Here is a 21,166-nt window from a genome sequence, read left to right on the forward strand (position 1 = left end):
CGCCATGGTGCCAGGGATGTTCTGGTTTGCCAAACTGAGAGGGGCTTATACTCCTGATTGTGTTTGCTGGGGCAAGGAGTGGAGAGCTGCCTTTGTTTGCAAGCATGGCCATCTTGAGCACCCTGGGATGCTCTTTGGCCCATGCCAGTCCCCCACTACCCTGCAGTGCTCTGTGGACACTGTTTTCCATTGCTTGTTGGACAGTTGTGTTGCCACACACCTGGGTGACACTTGGAGTTTACTCAGGCATGCGGAGGAGCACATTGTTTTCATTCGGAGGTTCTCTACCCCCTCTACCCTCATCTGTCTGCAAAGCTGGAGATGTGCCTTCCTCCAGCAGCCGCTGAACTTCTGGGGTACTCGGTTATATTTTCTATCTGCAAAATGTTGTTGCATCCCTGCCAGCTTTCTGTGCACATGGGTCCTTCAGTGTTGTCATACCACAGTGACAGCATGGCCCGGTGGTCATCAGGAGGCTTTGCATAGAGTCATGCAGAACTACTGGTGGCCTGTGGTGCCTGTGGGTGTCCTGAGCGGTGTTCAGGCTTGTTATGCCTGCACCTGGGCCAAGAAACCGATGTGGAGGCTGCAGGGTCTCTCACAACCCTTACAAATGCCTGAGCAGCTGTGGCCGATTATCGCAATGGATTTTATTTTATTTATGTCTCCAACACAGAGATGTAACAGTGACCTTGGACTTGTTTAGTCATGGCTATTTTTGTGCCACCAAAGAAGCTGCCTGCAGCCCCGCAGAATATTGCATCTGGGCTGTTTTGAATCCCAAAATGTCCCGGGCTACCCTGCAGTATTTGATGCATTAGATGATCTCTTTTCTTGGGACAGGAAAGGAGAGAAAGGGTGAGCAAAATCTGTTTATTCCAGGAAACGTGTACCAATATGTTATGTGGCTTATTTCTCTTTCTGTTGAAGATGATGCAGAAGCCTTGCAGAAAGCAGAGAGTTTTGTTCCAAACGGCGAACTCCAGGAGGAAGCTGGCTCTGCAAAGAAAGTTGCAGAAAAGTCTGCAGAGACCTCACCTTTGGTGGTGTTTGAAAACATACAAGGATGCAGTCTAAAATGCTTAAGTATGCTGTTGGAGAGCATCAGTGGCCTGGCAGTAGATGATGACTTCACTCTGGAAGTGATACCTGAAATAAATGTTACTATAGCTACCTTTATAAAAAGTATCGGTAAGACAGGATGAACACCGTCATTCATTTCCATGTATATGTATGAGTAATAGCGTTCAGAGCTTGATTCTTCTTCCGTTAGAGATTCAGACAGTTTTTAAAAAGTACCTGGACTGTAGTTTCTCAAGAAAGATGTAAGACTTACAGCTCCATGAAAATGCTTGCGATTCAAGTCTTACACTTAAAAGAAGAAAATGTGGCATCTTCATTAATTGAAGTTGAATGAGAATGTTTGATTGTCTCTGTCTTATTTTGGGTTAGGTGGAGAAGAATTAGAAGCGGACTGAGTGTGGAGATGAGTTCTGCAAATTATTATAGTATATAAAGTCTCCATTTGAGAAGACAGTGAAACAGTGAGAAGTTCATCAAGAGATGAATAAGAGGGGAACAGAGACATAGTGGTAGTGAATAGCAGAGAGTAACATGGCTGTGTGCATTTCCCCTTTTTTGTTACAACGCAGAGTTATTTGGCACCAAGGACAGTTTTGCTCCAAATACAGGAAGAAGTAGACTTGTCTCATTTCTCTGCCAGAAGTGATAACCAGGGCTGATAATGACCCAGGAAAATACGGTCAGTTCATACTGTTCTTCTGTTTACAGATACTGAAGAATTTGTCAAAAAGTGTTCACAAAACAAGAGAGTTAAAGAATTAAAAATAACTGCCAGGCTTCTTGAATTGACCCGGAGTATCAAGGCTGAAAACATACCGGCCAGCGTTTCCGCAGACTACATCTCAGCTTACTTTGAGAGTACGCAGAATGGAGGGGGGCCTGTGTCAGATGTCCAGCTCTTCCCTGAGAAGAACTCGGCCATCATTACTTTCTGTGATCACAAAGGTAACACTGTCCTTTGCCTGATCAAAGTGATCCCAGGTGGTGGACCTGAAAGAAAATTACTGCAAATTTGGCCATTAGGAGAACCAGGATTTGCTGTTGCTGAAGCCAGCGTACACTGTCCTGTTCCTGGGAAATGCTCTGGATTTAGAAATACTGCTGCATGTCTAGGGTTTCAGAGTATCTCTGTTTGTTTTTTTTTTTTTTTTTTTTTGTTACCAAAGGTACATTTTAATACCTGCTTTGTGCATGGGTTATTCCCACTGATGTTTTTTCCCCGTTTACAGAGTGTTTTATCTGCAATACCACATTAATTGTTGAGGAAGCAGGATCTGTCAATTACTTCAGCTTTCACAGTTAGTTTTCAGATACTAATTAAGGTCAAATGTCTTCATTATCAGGGAGGAATAAAGCTAAAGAACAATCTTGTTACTATTTCTTGTGTTTAATCACTGTCCCATTTTTGTGCCAGTGCAACCTCTGGAGACTCTTGACTTGGCAAATTCTTTTACTTGTAATTAAAGGTATCTGCCAGGTGATCATTTTTCTTCTGACTCTCAGAAGTTGCTTAAGAATATTTTGTTAATTAAGTTAACGTGTAATTTCAATCACTGTAATGTGGTGTTAAGTCCCTGCCAGTATTATAATTCCTTTCCTTTGTCCACTCCAACTGAAATGGGGGGGTGGGGTGGGGTGTAAAAATGCACTGACACAAAGAGTTTTATCTTAAGTTGAGAGTAAGGAGCATTTCAGTAGTAGTAAGTTGATGCAGCCCTGCTCTGTGGTGGGGTTGACTTAGGAAATGAGAACAAGGTGTAGCTGTATAGCTCAATCCAGCAACAAGCGTATTTACCAAGCTAGTTGGAGCCAAGCCTCTTATCTTGTCCACTACAGAGTGGGCTGGAAGTCAGTAAGACATAAAAATAGCTCTTTCAAATGAAAAAATCCCATTATTTTATTGAATGTAATAGTTCTAAGAACAGAGTCATTTGCTTGATCTGAAGTTAATGGTGTATATGTGTTCGTATGTGTGTGTCCTTACTTTTAGACCTAAACACTGTCTTGGAAAAGCAGCATTTACTGGAACAGAAACCAATTTCTGTGCATCCATATTACCACTCCCTGGGAACAGCTCTCTATGGAGAAGAAAGACCAGCTGTCAAGATGCCAGACCCCATTGGGGTGCCACTAGATCCGTATGTCTGGCAGTTTTTACAAAAGCAGGTTAAACTGATCCAAGACATAAACCAGGAAATGGCAATTTGCCATTGTGAGCTAAAATGGCCCCAGGTGGCCTGTGCAAACCCAGAAATTATGTTGTGCCCATCATCGTCTCTCTCCAAACAGAAAAAAGCAATGATTAAGTTGATCAAGACATGGAGGCAAGATGCTTCAGCTGAGTTCTCGCGTATCATGGCACGTTACATAGCTATAAAATGTCGAGTAAATTCAGTGGATTGGAAAGATGTGAAAAACAGACTGGTGGAAGATGTTGCTTTGATCATAACTGATATTTCTGAGGAGATGGTGGTGATTGCAGGCAACAGAGCAGCAGTGGACAGTGCAGAGAAGGAAGTGAGGAAATGCATGGGAAAACCCGTGAAGCAAAGTGAAAGCGAAAAACAAAGCATAGAAATTTCTGTGTCAGTGGCCCCAGGGAAGTATGCTGTTCTGCATAACGCTGGGCTAGAAAAGAATATTCACAAAGAATATCCCTGCTTAAAGATCTTTTATGATGACACAAAAAAAACTGTTCAGTTGTGTGGATTACCTGTGGAAGTATATAAAATCAAAGCTGACTTACTGGAAAAGATATTAAATATGCCATGCGCATCAGTTACTGTTGATCCCTATGTTTGCTACTATCTGCAGCATGTAGATAATAAACTAATATCGGACATATTATTCACTAGGAAAAAAATTAATGCTTTTTATAAGCTTGAGTATGATACTGTGTTGATATTTGGAGATGCTCGCAAAGATCTTTTAGAAGCAGAAAAGCAAATAAGGACAGGCTTGCAATATAAGTGCATCAATGTGGAGGACGGTGAGGTCATTAAAAAGCAGCAGTGGAGTAGTCTTCTTGCCTCCTTGCGTAAGAAGTACAGTTCTCCCCAGGAAAATGTAGTCATTGATGAACCTGTTGGAAAAGAAAATAAAGTCGTTATTGCTGGCTTTTCTAAGGCTGTCACAGAAGTTTATCAGAAACTTAATGATTTTATAGATAGAAACATACACATGGAAAAAGTAATCCTGGCTAAGTCGCTGGTGGTAGTGCAGTTTGTAGAGAAAGAAAAATCCAGTTTTTGTCTTGAATTGAGGAAGAAAGGTGTGACAGTACGTTTTGACACCAAGACACTGTGTATTTTTCTGAGCGGACCAAGAGCAGAAGTGCCAAAAGCTGTCACCACATTTGAAAAAATTCTCTCATCCCTTTATGTAAAAAGCCTGGCAATTAATCAACCAGGAGCCAAAGAGTTCTTCACTGAGAGGAAAGATTCGTGTGAGTTTGAGGCAAAGCAGAAATTTAGCTGTTTGATTAGGCTGGAAGAAGAACAAGAACAACAACAACAGAAGAATGAAAAAGTTGGCAATAAAGAGAAAACAAAGCTGTACTACAAGAAAATGCTGCCAGATGGAGTTGTAGTAGCAGTGTATAAAGCTGACTTGCGCACTTACCCTATTGATGTTGTGGTAAATGCATCTAATGAAGAGTTAAAACACATCGGTGGCCTTGCTGAGGCACTGTTGAAAGCAGCTGGTCCAGAGCTGCAACGGGAGTGTGATGAGCTGGTGAGGAAGAACGGGGCTTTGCAGCCTGGGTGTGCAGTTGTCACGGGCGCTGGGAAACTCCCTTGCAAGAACGTCATTCATGCTGTTGGGCCCAGGTGGAGGAAGGATGAAGCAGAAAAGTGCACGTACTTGTTAAGAAAGACAGTGAAGAAAAGTCTGCAGCTAGCCGAAACATACAATCACCGTTCCATAGCTCTGCCTGCTATAAGTGGAGGGATTTTTGGCTTTCCACTGGAACTGTGTACATATTCGATTGTATCCTCCATCCAGGAGACCTTGGAAGAATCCATGGGGGACAGCAGCTTGAAGGAGGTTCATCTTGTGGATGATACAGAAGAAACAGTTCAGGTTCTGAGTGAGGCAGTAAAAACAGTGTTTACAGCTAAATCACCCTCCTCAAGGCTGCTGACGCCACGCTCAAGAAACGGCAAGCTGAGAGAAAGCCAGGAGAAGAGAAAACAGGATCTTCAGATGGTTATGACAAATGAAGGACTCTGCATCCGAGTGGAGAAGAAAAACATTCAGGAGGCCATGGTAGGTCTTTAGTCTTCCGGTTCCTTTCTAACTTGATGTGTTCTTTAAATTTAAATAGAAAAGGAATGACACTAGGTTATATTGATTTACAAGGCAATTGCTACGTGAGGAAACAACAGCTGCGTGCTACCTAAACAAGGATGCAAGCTTGCAAAACTGATGGATTTCAGGTTGGGATCTGTCACTCTGCAGCCGTTTATAGTGGGCAGCTTTGAATTTTGAGGTGTTTCATTCCCAGCTGGGTTTTATTCGTTCTCCGGATGTAAGGTCAACATGTAAAACGTTTGGTTTTTTTTTCCCTAAAAGGGAAATATTAAAATACCTCCTAAAAGTATTTATATGATCTGTAGCTATCCTGTCTGGATATTACAGGAAATCAGCACCTCTCTGGGCCACTGTTGTGAGTCATGCTAACAGGAAGGATGTAGCTTATTTTTTTTAGTTCCCTTCTCTTTGGATGGGTTAAAGATGCAGTCTATGAAGAAGTTACTGGCCTCTAGAAAAGCAACCCTGTAGAAAGGTGCATGCTTAGATTGTTTTGCTGAAATCTCGACCTGATTCTACTTCCTCCCCCCCTTTTGTTTTTTTTTTCATTCTTTTTGCTAACAAAGAGTTTAATTGCTACTCATCTAGACCATCAAAGCTCAGTTTATGCCTCTGGCGTAGTTTCTTTCCCTTCTGTTTTTGTCTTCAGTGATGCAAAGTGCATCTAGATAAATTTCTCTCTTTCTCTTTTGCCCCTGATTTTTCTGCTTTGGGAATTTAAAATCTCCCTAGATTATTATTGTCATCCTGTTGTTTCAATATTAGTTGGTTCTGTCATTTGTCATTTTGGTGTCTGTAAAAGCCTATTCCAATAAAAGAGCGATAGTAGATATAAAAAAGCTCACTATGATGCATATTTAAAATATTTTGTAATTAAAAGACAAAGCAAACAGCAAGCTTTGGGGCTTTGCCTGTTTTATTTCATGAAAGCGCAAGCATCTCACTTCACCTCGTTTTGGTGCATAAGGTGCTGCTTTTCTGATAAGATGTAGACAATCCCACTTCAGTGAAAAGGAGGAAGGGGACATTAAACTTTCTACACTGGGCTTTTTTCATGTGCCCAGACATTGGCATCTGCTCGGGATGAGGTGAGTCACAGCCTTGCCTCCACTGAGGGCTTGCCAGCTCTGCCTGGATGGATGGACGGATGGATGGATGACCTGCTCACATGTAGATACCTGTGGTGTTGGGACTCACAGTGGGTCTGATGCTGCCTACCACAGGTTTCCTACAAGTCCAGGAATGCTCAGTATGTAGAGGCTGTGATGAAAATGAAGTTATCATTCTTGTTTTTTGTGCTGTGCATTGCTTTGGTAGTGCTGTTAGTGTCGATGCGTATTTTTACTTGAAGTCTGGCTATAGATATTTTCATTGTAATTTTGTTGCAGACGGATGTTATTGTCAACAGTGTTGGCGTAGATCTGAATTTTGGCACGGGGCCTCTTTGCAAAGCCTTGCTGGCGAAGGCTGGACCAGCGCTCGAAGCAGAGTTTGACAAAGCAAAAGACAGAGAGTTTGCTGATGAAGGGAGTGTGCTCTGCACCAGTGGATGTGCTCTGGCCTGCAAGTCTGTGCTTCATGCCATAGTTCCCTTATGGGATGGATTAACAGGACAGACCCTGGAGGTACATTTTAATTATTAAAAAAAAAAAATAATTGAAAACAGATTTATTTGGGATTCTTTCCTGAAGCTTTAGGGTTTAAAATAGTTAGTTTAGATGACTCAATTCCGTTTACTTCTGTTTGAGTGACCCTAAAGATGCCTTCATGTGCTGAGAGCTTTTTCTCATACCAGTGTAGTCTCTATGGAACTAATAATAAACGATTCTTTTTTTTTTTTTTTTTTAAAAAGGATCTTTTCTGTGTTTTACAGATCCTAGAAGATATAATCAATTCCTGCTTGAAGAAAACTGAAGAACTTGGACTGAATTCAATCGCTTTCCCAGCTATTGGAACTGGAGGCTTTGGATTTCCTAAAACCCTTGTTTCTGAGTTAATGTTTGATGTGGTATTCAAGTTCAGTAGTAGTCACGCTCGGAAGACTCTCCAGGAAGTTGTTTTTTTCTTGAGCCCAAAAGATCTGGATAACATTCAGGTAGTTCTTCTCAGGACAAAGCTGACTATGTTACCTACTGTTCTAGTTATGTCTTAACAATATATTTTAGTTATATTGCTTTCTTAAGGGAATAATTTAGCACTTTCTTACTGCTGTGGGCCGGTGACAGTGGGATCTCTCTCCAGTGTATCATTCAGTGTCTCTGAAATATAAACTCTCAGCAAGCATAAGCTCTCAGCAAGCACAAGCTGCAGACAAAATTGGCCTCACTGTTGGTACTGCAAACACCTGTAGATGCTCACTCATCTTTTGACAGAGGAGCTCTGGAAACGCAAAGGCAGTATCTATTATCGCACTGTCCACACTGAGGCTTCCACTGTTGTTAATGATACCTAAACACAACTGTAAAATGTGACAGACACATGGCTCAGCAAGAGCTACATGACCGCTAATGTTAATTGTAGAAATATTCAGTATATAAACTCTTAAATACTATCTTTGGTACCTTTTTTTCTCTTCTTAGGCTTTTACCACTGAACTAGAACGTAGGGTAGCTGAAAGTTGCAATGCTGCAGCACCGTGGTCAAGTAAGTTGTGTAGGGGCAGGAGGTGGGACTCAAGGGAGAATGTAATTGATGTAAAGTGGTTTTATACGTCTCAGCAAACAGATGAAATGTCATCAAGACACAGAGCATTTTTTTTCCTCCTAATGGGCTGGCATTCTTAAACTCGATTGGTAAAATCCTTAAAGAGGCAGGTCTTAGCATGTGAAAGAGGATGCCCTGGTAGGAGAACCATCAGTTTGTCCTACCCAAAGATTATAAGAACTTGGTATCACTTTGCCAAACAAGCCAAAATAATATGTATTTCTGAACCTTTAATCTCCTGTATAGAGATATACAGAGTGGATAATTTCCTTTCCATTTATTAATTGACTGTAGTGTGACACAGCAGCAAAAACATGAGAGTGAACTGCATCAACGGCAGAGGCTTATTCATAAGAGCATATAACTCTTCTCAGTTGCTGTATCCATGAGATGAAGTTAAAAGTGAGCAGATAAAATATGAATTAGGTAAGTTTAGACTAGAAGTAAGGAACAGCTTTATATCTGTGAGGGTAAAGATGAAATAACTTACAAAAGTTGTGTGATGGGATCTCCATTACTGGCTTAAGCTGGATACTCCATTTCTTGTAAGAGTTAATTCAGGAAACTCTGAAACAGAGCTAGGCCGATCAGATAAGCCCAGGAATCCTTTCTGCATTTATATTGTGTGAATTTACAGGAGTAGAAATGGTTTCACTTTCGCAGGATTTAAATGGGAAGAATACTGCACGTTCCTGCTTTCAGAAATGGAGTAAAGAGAAAGGCAGAGACTCTCTAGGTCCATCAAACTTATCTAGAGCATATTCCGTAAAAGGATAAGTTGAAGTTTCCATCTGTGGAACAGAGTAATACCCCAAACTGGAGGAGAAGTGTTTTAAGGTGTTTTTCTTCCCCTCGCAGGTTTCATTAGGCCTGTTTCAACTGAAGCATTGGGAGTTCATGAAATGCAGATTGGTTCCATTACACTCCAAGTAATTAGTGGAGATATTACCAAGGAGGATACAGAGGTTATTGTAAACTTAACAAACTCGACATTTGATGTCACAGCAGGTATTCTGTTGAATATGTAGTTCTTTAGTGATAAGTTTGGTCTAGTTTTTTGAAGGGGGAAGGGGAAAGAATTGTCCATATGTGAAACTTTTATGAAGTATTTTTCAGATGAGAAAGTTGTGATTAGTCAGAAAATAGATTTTAAGCAGGTTTTTTATGTGTCCTGAATGTTCCATTTAGTTTCCAAACTACTCAAACAGAAGGCATCTAACCAGATTTTTCTTGTTTAAAACCAAAAATGCTTGAATAAAAAGGAGCTTTTTAGCTCAAATGTAATTCTGAAAAACTGCTCTTGGCTTACAGTGAACATACTAGGACAAAGTCCTGGTTAAGTAAATTGACCTGTAAGAAACAGAGGATTCTTTAGAGAAATTGTGAATTGCAAGCATGAAAGACATCAAATGATATAACGCAAAGCAATCAGAGAGTTTGGTGAGGGGCGTACTATTGTCTGGTGAAACAATGAAATAAGAGTTATTCTTAATGATTTCTAATCGATAATGAAGGCGGTGTTCTCTTTGCAGACGTTGCAGTGTGTCATGGAGGGTACTTAGGGGAACTGATTAAGATTTTGTACTTTGTAGGATCTTGCCATATGAGAATTTGGGGTATTTGTAGAGTACAGAAGTTGAGTAGAGTTTTGCGTAGAAATATCTAATGAAGTTAATTAATGTATATGATTTTCTTGTATAACTTAAGGGGTATTCAAAGCCATTATGGATGCTGCTGGTTCCCAGGTAGAAAAAGAATGTGCTCAATACGGTATGTTAAAGCATACTATTTTGTTTGATTAAGCTTGGTTTTTTGTTCTCTCTGAAAACTTAAAGTTGTCTTATAATTCCCTACTCTGATGGTGTAATTATTTTATCTGAAAAAATAGCTTTTACTTTTAGGAATTTTGAAAAGGCCTGTTGTTGTTTTGACACCTACTTTGAGAATTTTTCTTTTCACAACTGAACAGAAGATGGATACAGTTTTCTGATGCTAATAAGTACCAGGAAATTAATGTAACTTAAGTTCTGTACCCCTCAAATTACCTGAGCGTGTTCTTAACTTAAGAACAGAAACAGTCCCATTGACTTGAGCATAATTTTTAAGCTCATCTAATGTCAGCTACAGCAGAGCTTAAGTTTTGAAACTGAACAAAGTGGTGGAAGACTGTCTTTTGGTGTAAGCATGTGCAGGGCTGGCTTTTAAAAGCTAATAGCAAATCTTCTGTAGTAGAACAGTAAAATCCCAACTCACTGGGGTTGGCCTCTACGAGCACAGAAAGGAACATATTCTGGTTGCATAAACAAAATGTTCCTGCTCTGAATCCAGAAGTTAACCTTCAAGATAGAGTTTCCTGGATATTTTTCCCACCCTTTGGCTCTGCAGGCTCTCCCTGAGCCTGATCTCAGTACAGGCAGAGCATCTTACAATCGGTTGTTACCTTTGTGACCACTGAAGCGGTATGTAACTCTGTGTTCATTAGTCCATTCAGCCTCACAACGTGACTCCGTTTTGAGGTGTTTGTGACCAAACATGAGTGAGTGCTCTGAAAAAACACAAATGTCTTTTTAAAGATTCTGTACCACAGTTCTTAGATCAGTTGGTCATTATCTTAATGATATTATTTTAACCATTCAGCTCTTCTGCAGAATAAGAGTTTGAGCTTTCAAGGAGTAAGTGGCATAAGAAAAGATTTCTCATGTAAATGATTTGTGCAAGTTCTATTCGCATGCTTTTACGTAAAAGCAAGCTATATTTAATTTCAACATAAATTCTTAAGCTGTACTTAATAGGAAACTACTTTGTAGCAGTGATCTTGGGGAAATTAGAAAACACCCAATTACTTTAATTACTTCCTCAAAGCAATTCTGCAAAACCAGGATAATATAGCTCACAGCATACTTCTTTCCACTTTTTCCACTTCTCTTCTAACATCAGTATAACCAGCTGTCCTATCAGAAGAGATAGCCACTTTAAAAATGTTATGTCTCCTTCTTTATGTTCTGTCTTCCAGCTGGGATGTCTGAAAATGGTATGGTTATTACACAAGGTGGAAAACTGTTGTGCAGGAAAATCATGCACTTGATTAATGGTAACGATGTGAAGAGTCAGGTCTCTGTTGTGCTTGAAGAGTGTGAGCGAAGGAAGTACAAGTCTGTCGCCTTCCCGGCAATTGGAACAGGTTTGTGTTTTCTTGGGAAAGCGATGAGGGCTGTGACAGAGGTAGTTCAGAAACTGGGACAAGGTTAATACCTCTGATACTGATAACATCAGATTTGCACAAGAAACTCTAACCTGTGATTTGTGAAGGTTCATTGTAGTCAGTTCAAACAGCAGCTGCATGCTTCAAAAATGCTGCTGTTTTAAAAAAGTATAAATATTACAGTCAATATTGATTGAGCAAGAGCACCTAAAGAAAAGGTATTGCTCCATAAAAGACATTCTGCCCCAAAACCAGACTGTGTATCTCAGCTGGCCACCCTGCACCCTTCAAACTTCCCATAGACCTTGCTTTGAGATTTCAGCCCCACAGGAAGGCTGGGGCTGGGCTTTGTAGGCAAAGAAAGATGAAGTTGTCCTGAGACCAAAACCTTGCCTGGCTGATTATGAAAATTGTGGGCTGAGTACAGAATACCTGCAGTTTATACTTTTTATGGGTCTTGTTTGAGCCTGCCTGCTCCAGTGGAGGGCTGGAGGCAGACTAGCTTATTTGGCTTTAGCTTCTGGTTAGCTTGGGGGGCGGGGCTTGAAGAAAGCAGGGTGTCCTTCCCAGACCAAGGGTCCCCTGGACTGGAAAAAGAAATCGTGAGCTGGTACTTGCTCAGCATGCCAGGTTAGGGTAGGAGCTGGTGTGTGGTTCGGTGTTTGAAGTCCACAGTGATAGTTATAGCAGGTCCCCTGGACTGCCAGCATCATCTGCATGCCGGTGTCACGATGGCTGTCCCAGGGATGCCGGGGCTGAAATTGGCAGGGGTCCCACCGTTTTTGGATAAGCTTTAGGTTGGGCTTCAGGCTTGTTGTAGGGGAGTGAGAACAGTTGTTTTGAGCTTGGTGTTCCTGTTTGTTTGTTGAAATACACTGCAGGCTTGGGCCAAAATCCTCCACTGATTTTGATTTGGTTTTACTTTGGTACCCAGTTTAAAGATGGGGATAGCTGAAGTGCTTGATGGAGCCTCAGAGTAAACGGGGATGAATCCCAGAAGGGCTGCCCAGGTCTCCGAAGGGTGTCAGCTCCTGGAGCTCACAGGCTGAGGTGTAAAGCTGAGGTTAAGCCTGGGGCTTTGGCCAGAAAGCATAATGGGGGAGGAGAGAGGGACACCAGTCTGTATGAGCTGGGGACATGGTCTCTGTTTTCTGGGTGCTGTGTTGATTTAAGTACTGTTTGCTGATATGTGCCTTTTATTTTTGTTTAGGTCAAGCAGGACAGAGTCCAGCAAAGGTAGCTGATGACATGCTGGATGCTATAGTGGAATTTGCAAGCAAAACATCAGTACGGCATTTGAAAAAAATTAAAATCATCATCTACCAGACAAATATGCTCAGACACTTTTATGAAAGCATGAAGAAAAGAGAAGGTTCAGATTCATCCACAACAGGTTTGTGGGTGTCTATGTTTAAATGTGTAAGTAGGTGGGTTTTCCGTGTGCATGGGCACATAAAACTAAAGATCTTTTATTTAAAACTAATAATTAACATGTATTTCTTCACAGCATTTTTGGGGGGCAGACCCCAACCTATTGAGAAGAAAAAGGCCGTGGTTTTGGAGAAGAAAGTTGATTTAGCGACGTTTCAAATTTGTGGAGAAAGCAAAAAAAATGTGGATGCAACTGAGTCTTGGATAAAGAATTTAATTTTAAAGGAACAATTTGAAAACATTATTTCAGATGAGTTAATTGAAAATTTTGATGAGAGGCAAATTGAGACTTTGGCAGATCTCCAGAGAACGAAGCATATTACCATCCAGCTTGAAAATAAACATTCCCCCCATCACATTAAAATTTCTGGTGTTAGCAGGGATGTCTGTTTTGTTTCTGTGGAAGTTCAAAAAATGATCCAAAAAATTAAGGATACGGAAGAAGAACGATCTAAGGCAGAACTTGTTTATAACCTGGTAGAATGGAGGTACCAAGGAAGCAATCATAGCTTTGTTGCTTTTGATAAACTGACAAATATGCAGTTGGAGGATGCCAAAATAGCTAAAAAACCACATCTTACTGTCAAAATTAACAAGAACAACTACAATGTGGATCTGAATATTCTACAGGCTAATGATGACCAAGGAAAAACTATAAACATTCAGCGTGTGCCAAAGAATGAAGGTAAATTACAGCTTTGTTAATAAAATATCTTTAGTAGTGATTACTGAATGATAATTCTGATAAATGCAAACTCAGGTATTCCAAAGAAGCAAGAATAGCTTTTTATTCCCACTTCTCATCCCTCCCCCAGCACTTTTGGTTTCATAATTAGTGGCAGGTATGACTGAAATCAGAGCATCTGTTTTAAATACAAATATTATCCGTATGTATGCGACTAGTGAGCATAGATTTCATGCTTAAGTCTGACAAAGGGAGTGGTGTATGAAGAATGTATAAAATTCTTCTGTGGTTTTCAAACTTGTTTTAGTTAGATATTAGTATGGGGATAATTCGACTAGAGAAAATGTAGTCTTAACAGTGCATTACAGAGCCAGTGATGTACTGATGAGAGAGTGTATTCCGGAATTAAGGATTGTGTAAGGTACTATCCTCTCAGCCCTCTACATGCAGCTTTTTTTGTAAGACGTGCCTACAAAACTGAGCTAGATACCTGTGATGATAATGCAATCTCCATTTTGCAGATAAGAAGTCAATAGAGCTCCCTGTGCAGTGGGAAGACATGCAAGAGGAACGGGTCAAACTGGTGAATCTCAAGCCATCATGTCGGGAATATCAGGAAGTTCAGAACAAATTTAAGAAAACCTGTCCCAGCTTCATCATAGAGAAGGTGAAATCCTATGGGGGAGACAAAGTGAATTCTTGGGCTGAAAACATTAATATACTTTATAAATATTTGTTTGTAAAGTGTCTGCAACCTAATACACCTTTCATATGTCAGTCTCCCAGCACTGTACAGGGTGGATATAAATCAAATAAAATTTCCTAAGAGTTGCCCTGCCATTTCTGCCTTCTAATAATGCAAAACCAGTGACCATCAGTCTTCACACTGACTCTTATCTATGTTCAACTAATGTGGTACTCACTAGTTAATGTGGTATTTCCAATTAAGAAATTCTATATTGAAATGGAAGCATGAGCAAATGCTTTCAGAATACACAGGAAAATACAAAGTCCTTGCAGGCTGGCCATAAAGCTTTTTACTCTTTTACTACTTCTTCCCTGTCAGTCCCAGACCCTTTCAGGCTACTGTTGGTTTTAACCAAAGTGTCAAGATTTGATTCTTCTTATTGAAAAGTCTGTAACACAGTGCCTAGAGCTTTACTTGCCAGGGAGAAGATGAAATTTTTCAGAATCAGGAAGAGCGATAAATAGGAGAAAATACAATGAAATTAAGAATGAGAATGTGTGTTTTAAAAATTTTCTTCCATCATGAGATTCAATGAACATGGTCACTAAGACACAAATAGAACAAAATACTAGTGTACAGTGGAAAAAAATCAGGTAATGACATGAACCCTTTTTCCAGTGAAAATTGAAAACTGTTACAGCAATGCCTTTAAGATTATAATTTGACATAGATACACTGTTTTCCCCTAAGCTATATTCATATTGTTGGCATAGGGAGCCAGCAACATCTATCCTCCCACCAATTTATTTTTGTATAAGAGTTTCTTATGCGTTGCTAAGCTACACAGTAAAGGAAGTAATTTTGACCTCCAAGCTGAGATCTGGAAGAGAAACTTAATTTCAATGTAATGCTATTGCTACAGTCTACCCTTTAGAGAGAAAACCATGAGTAAAGATGACTAGGATGTACAGAAGGCATCTTATATTGTTGCCTCTAGCAGTGGTACAACAGCCTATTTGTAAAAATGATAATGCACAGCTGCCATGATTGCCTGTGACCTGGTATACTAGGCAAGACAAAGGTGCCAAAAATTACCAAGCTTGAAAACCTCTTGTATGCTACTTTGATTTCTGATTTTTCACAAGGCTAGTGTATTTGGTTCCCCAACCCAAACCACACGCTATCAGGGTATAGTGAAAATTACTGTCATTCTTTCAGTTTGGTTTGGTTTTAATGCTTTGCTGCCATGATAAATATTGGTCCCTACTGGTATAAATACAGTTCAATTTTGTACCTCTGCAGATTGAAAGAATACAAAATCCCTTCCTCTGGCAGACATACCAAATAAAAAAAAAATCTCTCTGCACAAAGAACAAATACCAAAATAATGAGAAGTTGCTATTTCATGGGACAGCTGCATCCTCATTGAGCACAATCAACTACAATGGATTTAATCGTGGATTTGCTGGAAAGAATGGTGAGTCATTACCCAACGCAGTTAATTTCCTAGAATGTCAATGTTATAGTGCTGTTAGCACAACATGAAGACTGAATAAAGTTGGAGAACAAAGTAATAAACAACTCTGGAGCGTAATCTATATGGACGGAAGAATTAACCTGTTCAGTTAATCCTTTCTTGATGAATGCCACCGTCTAGGGCATGTTGGAAAAAGCTTGCCTACCCTAAAATCAAGCCTGGGCAGCTTTTGAGAAATGTTTTGTATCATCTGCCTACAGGAAGGAACAAGGATTGCTGCTCATCATCCTCAGCTGAGATACCAACAACTAGCTGTTGGTATCACCTCTCTTCTTACGAAAGGGCCAGTAGCAAAGTAGAGGTGCAGATACTTGCCTCCAAAGATATGGACAGCACAATCAGCCAGAAGATCCTACTCCCCTACCACTTTTATGCTAATGAAATCAGTTGAAATTCATTAATTAATTCTTCCCTTTTAATAGTTATCCCTAACAACTATTAAATATTTAGCAGAAAGACTTTCTGTATCAGTTCAAAGATTGTTTTGTCCAGTTTCTCTAGTACAGTCATGTTATGTTTATTAGTTGGTAGCATTCAAAGATGAAGGACAGGATCCAAAGAAGTAGAACTTGGGCTAAATTGAGGTGCCAGTTGGTCTTAGAGGTCCTGCAACCTTACTTCAAAAGTCCTTACTTTCTCTTCTTAATGTTGTCTTCATTAAGAAATAATTGTACATGCCTCGGGCTGGCTCGATCTTGAGAGAGCTGGGCAGCTTAACTCAGATCTAGTTGACGCTTCAGTGTGGTCTGGATCCAAAAGTAGACATTTCTCTGTCTGGATCCTCTAGAGGTACTTATGCTGATATTTTCTTGAGAAAATGAAGCCCAACATAAACAAAATATATCGGGCTGTGCACAGATAGAAACGGCAGCCACCATTTCTTTTTAAGACATGGCCAGAGGAGATGTAGTTTCGCTTTCCTGCTCTTTGGTAGTGCCAGGAGGTTGGTTTTACTTGGGAAGCCAGAGTTGTAGATCTCTCTGCCGGTAAATATAGACATCCACCTCTCCATCTCAGCCACAATTTACAACAGAAAATGCAGACTGTCAGACTGGGTAGCCGTGCAAGAATATCTAAAGATCAAAGCAGCCAGATAGGAAGGACCTGTCTGGCTTGAACAGCTTCCTACCGACGTCAGGAAAAAAGAAATCTATCTCACACAAAGAAGCGTGATTCCTCTAACGTCTTGCTGTGAAGTGCAACTAGAAAACTGTAATTACAATTATATAGTTGTTTTAAGTTGAAAAGGCTCTGAAGGTTTGCAATTTGATAGATTGCAGGGTAAACAACAAGGCTAAATAGAGAGGAACCCTTTTCCCCATAGGAAAGGGCAGTCAAAACCTGGATGTTGATACTTACCCGACACCTAAGTGGATTCACATTTGATTCTGATACAAAGGATTATTACTAGAATTTGCTGTTTAAACTCTAATCAAATTTATAACTTCCACAGAGTAAAAAAAAAAGGGGGTGGGAGGGGGGGCTTTAGAGATTCTTGTGGGAATGCTATATTTGAAAACATTGTCTTTCTAAACAGCTGCAGTCATTGGAAACGGAACGTACTTTGCTGTTGATGCAAGTTATTCGGCTCAGAATATTTATTCCAGACCGGATATGAACGGCAGGAGATACATGTACTTGGCTCGGGTCCTCACCGGGCAGTACTGTGCTGGGAGCAAAGGCCTAATCACTCCACCACCGAAAGACCCAGCCGATCCTACTGACCTGTATGACAGCGTGGTTGATGATGTGAATTCTCCAAAAATGTTTGTCATATTTAATGATATTCAGGCATATCCTGAATACCTCATTACTTTCAGAAAATAGAATGTTCTTAGTAGCCTGGAAAGCTTACGCGTGGGAATTAACAGGGCAATTCTTGATTCTTGTTTACATCTATGTTTCTTAAACTAAGTGGTTATTTGTCTATCCATGTGTTTAAGTATGTCTTCAAATTATCAACCCAACGAGGCCAGGGTAAGCAAATGTTTTAGAACATGCTATTTCAACGCTCACGTTTCAAATTCAGTTATGTGGAGGTGTAGGCAAGAACTGTGAGCACAGCCCTGACCTCTTCCTATGCAAGGCAGAGGGGACTGGTGGGAGAGGGAGCTGCTCTGCCCCACCTGTGGCCTGGTGTCAGAGGTGTAGAGTTAGGCTAATGCATCTACACGTGTTCCTGTGTTTCCAGTTATCACCGTAAAGCACCAAGTGGCTGCCTGCCTGTGAGGATTTATTGAAAACGCTCCACTTTGGAGGAATAAACTCTCTCACCAGCAGAGTTTTCAGTAATTCTCAGGCATCCACTCACCCTTGTTGGTGCTGAGTCCTGAAGAAAGAAAAATCCAACATTAAACATTCACTGTGTTCATTGTTTCACCCCTGCCTTTACGCTGTTGTGGCATACTTTGTTATTTTCTAGGTATAAATTCCAATATTCATACTTGTTTCTTATGGGCATTTTCTATGGTCCCCTGGTACGTGTACCTCCAACTTTCACATACAAAGTCTTTGCTTCTGGAATTTTCAGGGCAGTAAAAGGGGACTTTTGCTTTCTTCTGGTCAGTACTGAAACACTAACCCTTCTGTAGAATTACCGGTTTGCAGAGAGTCATCTATAGGGGCATACTCAGTTACCACGTTTAAACCATTTGAAAATTTTCAAAGGTTCTGTAAAACAAGTAAATAATAGAATTTTTACATCTTTGCAAGCTGTACGCTTAATTACAGTGATAAACTTACAACTGCCAGTCAAAAGCCATATATGTGTGGTTTCAATAAAAGTAGTTTTCAAAGAGCTATGTTGTATTACTGAGTAATTTTTTATGCAAAGGAACATGCTTAAAGCAGAAGTGTCACTTTACATTTGAATATCTTTATGTTACAGTGATGCTATAAATAGAAACTGAAAAGACTTAGAAGACAAAATTGTTTTCTTACATTGTTTGCGTGACGGATTTGTGCGTATGGACTCCAGGTGAAATTGTTCTGCCATCATCCAAAGGAGACCAGTGCTGCAAATAGTTGCCAGGATGTCTTAAAACCCTCCTGGGATTTTCCCTTTGCCTGCAAAGGGGGAAAGCGCTTACAGTATCTGTAGGTAGCAATATGAAAAAAATTCTGCTCTTCACACAGCTGCTTGTGCAACGCTTCAGATGAATGTCCTGCGTAAATTCCCATTTAAAGCAAACCAGAGTTTAATAATAGATTTTGCTCCCGTTGAAAAAAGGTGAGGATGGTTTTCTCCCTTCTCTGCGTTGTTTTTGGGGGGTGCTTTTCTGTATTATGGCAACACCGCAGCAGCCAGAGGGACTCGGGCAGCCAGTTTAACTGATGGGACCAGGCGTCTGCTGGCTTGTCCCCTGCTGTCACCAAGCTGCTGGGTGAGCCGGGGCACACTGCTTTCTATTTGCGTGGCCTTCATTATAATTGAATGCCTTGGAAAGCAGCCGGAGCTGGAGCACTACAAGAACCCAGACAATTTTTATCCCCGGTGCTGGTGGTAGAAGTTTCTTTGCTCATTTCGGTACTGAAACTTGGGGATAGTGCGTTGTACGGTGTTTGTGGGCTGAGAAGCTGGGAAAATGCTCTGTGACTGATGAAAAATGAAATCCCAGCCACAGACTTGAGAGCTGGGATGGGTTGGCTGCAGGAAGACCTTTGCCTCTAGGCTGTGGGATTGCAGACTCGGGGCCTGGAGCAAACTCCTCAAGGCACAGGACCCCCAGGGATGAGGAGCTCTGTCTCGGGGAGAGAATGAGGGGCCTTGTGGAGCTGGGGACACGGCGCCCTGTCCTGGTTTGAGTAACATGGGATAATTTATCTTTCAGTAATTTTACTTTCTCTTCTAATGCTAGGGAAAACTGCATTTTTAGAAGACTTCAGTGTCTGAATTTGTGAAAATACTTACTATGTGTGCGGGTTTCAAGGTTTTTGATCTCACCAGGTGTAGGGAGGAGGAGGAGCAAGACCCGGGCACTTGACCCAAGCTGGCCAACAGGATTATTTTTCCACGGAAGTCACATTCAATATAAAATAGAAAGTTTGCTGTAAAGTCTCTCTCTCCCTTGATGGCTGTGATCCTGAGAACTTCTTGCCCTGGTGTCGGACCCCTGAGCCCTTCCCTTCTTCCCAAAGCCATAGCGCGCGCAGTGTCCCACATTTGCTGTCCCCTGCTGGGATTGCACAGCTTCTATTGAGAGCATGGTCTGAGTATAATCCTGGTTAATTTTATATTGGTATTGGGATCGATGCTGTGAAAAGCTGAAATCAGGACTCAATAGTCTTGGTGACTATTAAGCAGGTATTCTTCATTGCAGCACTGGACGCACAGGGGATCGCTCCTCCTGATGTGTGCGCCGTAAAGGGTTAGTTATCCAGCTCATATACATGCCATATATACATATTCACAATATTTCAGAGAAATTATTAATGTGTTAATTACTTTTCCGGGAACTCATTACCATAGGTTACTACCCACTCCCGCATGCACTATACAGTCTCTCAGTGGTCCTTCAGAATCCTCTGGTAGTTGTTTACTTCTCTTTATCACCATATTCTTTTGGTGAACTGTAGTTCTTTGTTCCTTATCTGGTTGCCAAAGCTGCCCAGCTGGTTCTGGCTGAGAACCAGTTGGTCTCAATTGTCTCAAGATATCCCGCTCTCTTTGTTGGGTGATAGTTGTAATAGTTTAAAGCTAGCCCTGTTCCTTAAACATAAGGTTAGTTAATAAGTTTCCATCAGGTCCTCTCTTCAGGATCAATACTGGTTCTTTAGTATTATCAGTGTTAAATATTTAGTGTTATTCCATTAAATTTGTTTATATTTCAACCCTTGTGTTTCCTTGTTTTTTTCTGATTCCCTCTCCTGGTTGGGGAGGGGTCATCGGGTGATAGAATAATTGCCAAAACAACAATAAATTGTTGAGGGTTCTTAAAACCGTAACATGCCCCAACCCAAATCTGGCTTTAAGAGTGGCAAGGTGAGCAGGGAGAATCATAGAATGGTTTAGGTTGGAAGGGACCTTGAAGATCATTGAGTTCCAACAACTGGGCAGGGACACCTCCCACCAGCCCAGGTTGCTCAAAGCCCCATCCAGCCTGGCCTTGAACACTTCCAGGAATGGGGGAGCCACAGCTTCTCTGGAAGAGCGCTGTGGGGTGCACTGAACCTCATGCAGCGACATGATGTGCAGCTCCCTGCTGCGCGGCATGGACCCCACGGGACTGCGCCCCACCGCAGTGAACTGGATGGCACTGCAGTACGTCGCTCTGCTGTCCCCAAATGAGGGGACTTCACCCAGTGTGCGAGAGCCAGTCGAAACACTGAGTCGAGAGATTTGTCTTTATTTTAATTCTGTAGAATTGGGTGCCGGGCATTTAACAACAGCCGGCACACCTCACATTTCCAACTGCCCAATATTTATAATGATAAAATACAGCTGTTTTGTCAATAATGATTCATTCACCACTCGTAACTATACATATGCATCTCAGCTCATGTTTAAAACCTTTGGGGAGGTTA

At 41.0% G+C, this 21,166-nt stretch overlaps 1 protein-coding gene across 1 annotated transcript in view; it reads left to right on the top strand.

Annotated features, from left to right (window-relative positions):
• PARP14 (poly(ADP-ribose) polymerase family member 14) overlaps window positions 1-18,395 on the top strand; it is a 42,067-nt gene extending 23,672 nt beyond the window's left edge. Inside the window, exons 20-33 of the mRNA XM_082483440.1 lie at window positions 931-1,191; window positions 1,792-2,028; window positions 3,074-5,352; window positions 6,786-7,022; window positions 7,271-7,492; window positions 7,977-8,040; window positions 8,959-9,108; window positions 9,808-9,870; window positions 11,114-11,281; window positions 12,513-12,719; window positions 12,810-13,418; window positions 13,940-14,085; window positions 15,409-15,583; window positions 17,181-18,395. Of these exons, the coding sequence (XP_082339566.1) occupies window positions 931-1,191; window positions 1,792-2,028; window positions 3,074-5,352; window positions 6,786-7,022; window positions 7,271-7,492; window positions 7,977-8,040; window positions 8,959-9,108; window positions 9,808-9,870; window positions 11,114-11,281; window positions 12,513-12,719; window positions 12,810-13,418; window positions 13,940-14,085; window positions 15,409-15,583; window positions 17,181-17,470 (5,108 nt within the window). The 3' untranslated portion in view covers window positions 17,471-18,395. The remainder of the gene's footprint in view (window positions 1-930; window positions 1,192-1,791; window positions 2,029-3,073; window positions 5,353-6,785; window positions 7,023-7,270; window positions 7,493-7,976; window positions 8,041-8,958; window positions 9,109-9,807; window positions 9,871-11,113; window positions 11,282-12,512; window positions 12,720-12,809; window positions 13,419-13,939; window positions 14,086-15,408; window positions 15,584-17,180) is intronic.
• Window positions 18,396-21,166: the final 2,771 nt, after the last annotated feature.

This window comes from Vanellus vanellus (genome assembly GCF_965231255.1).
Source record: "Vanellus vanellus genome assembly, chromosome: 5".
NCBI lineage: Eukaryota > Metazoa > Chordata > Aves > Charadriiformes > Charadriidae > Vanellus > Vanellus vanellus.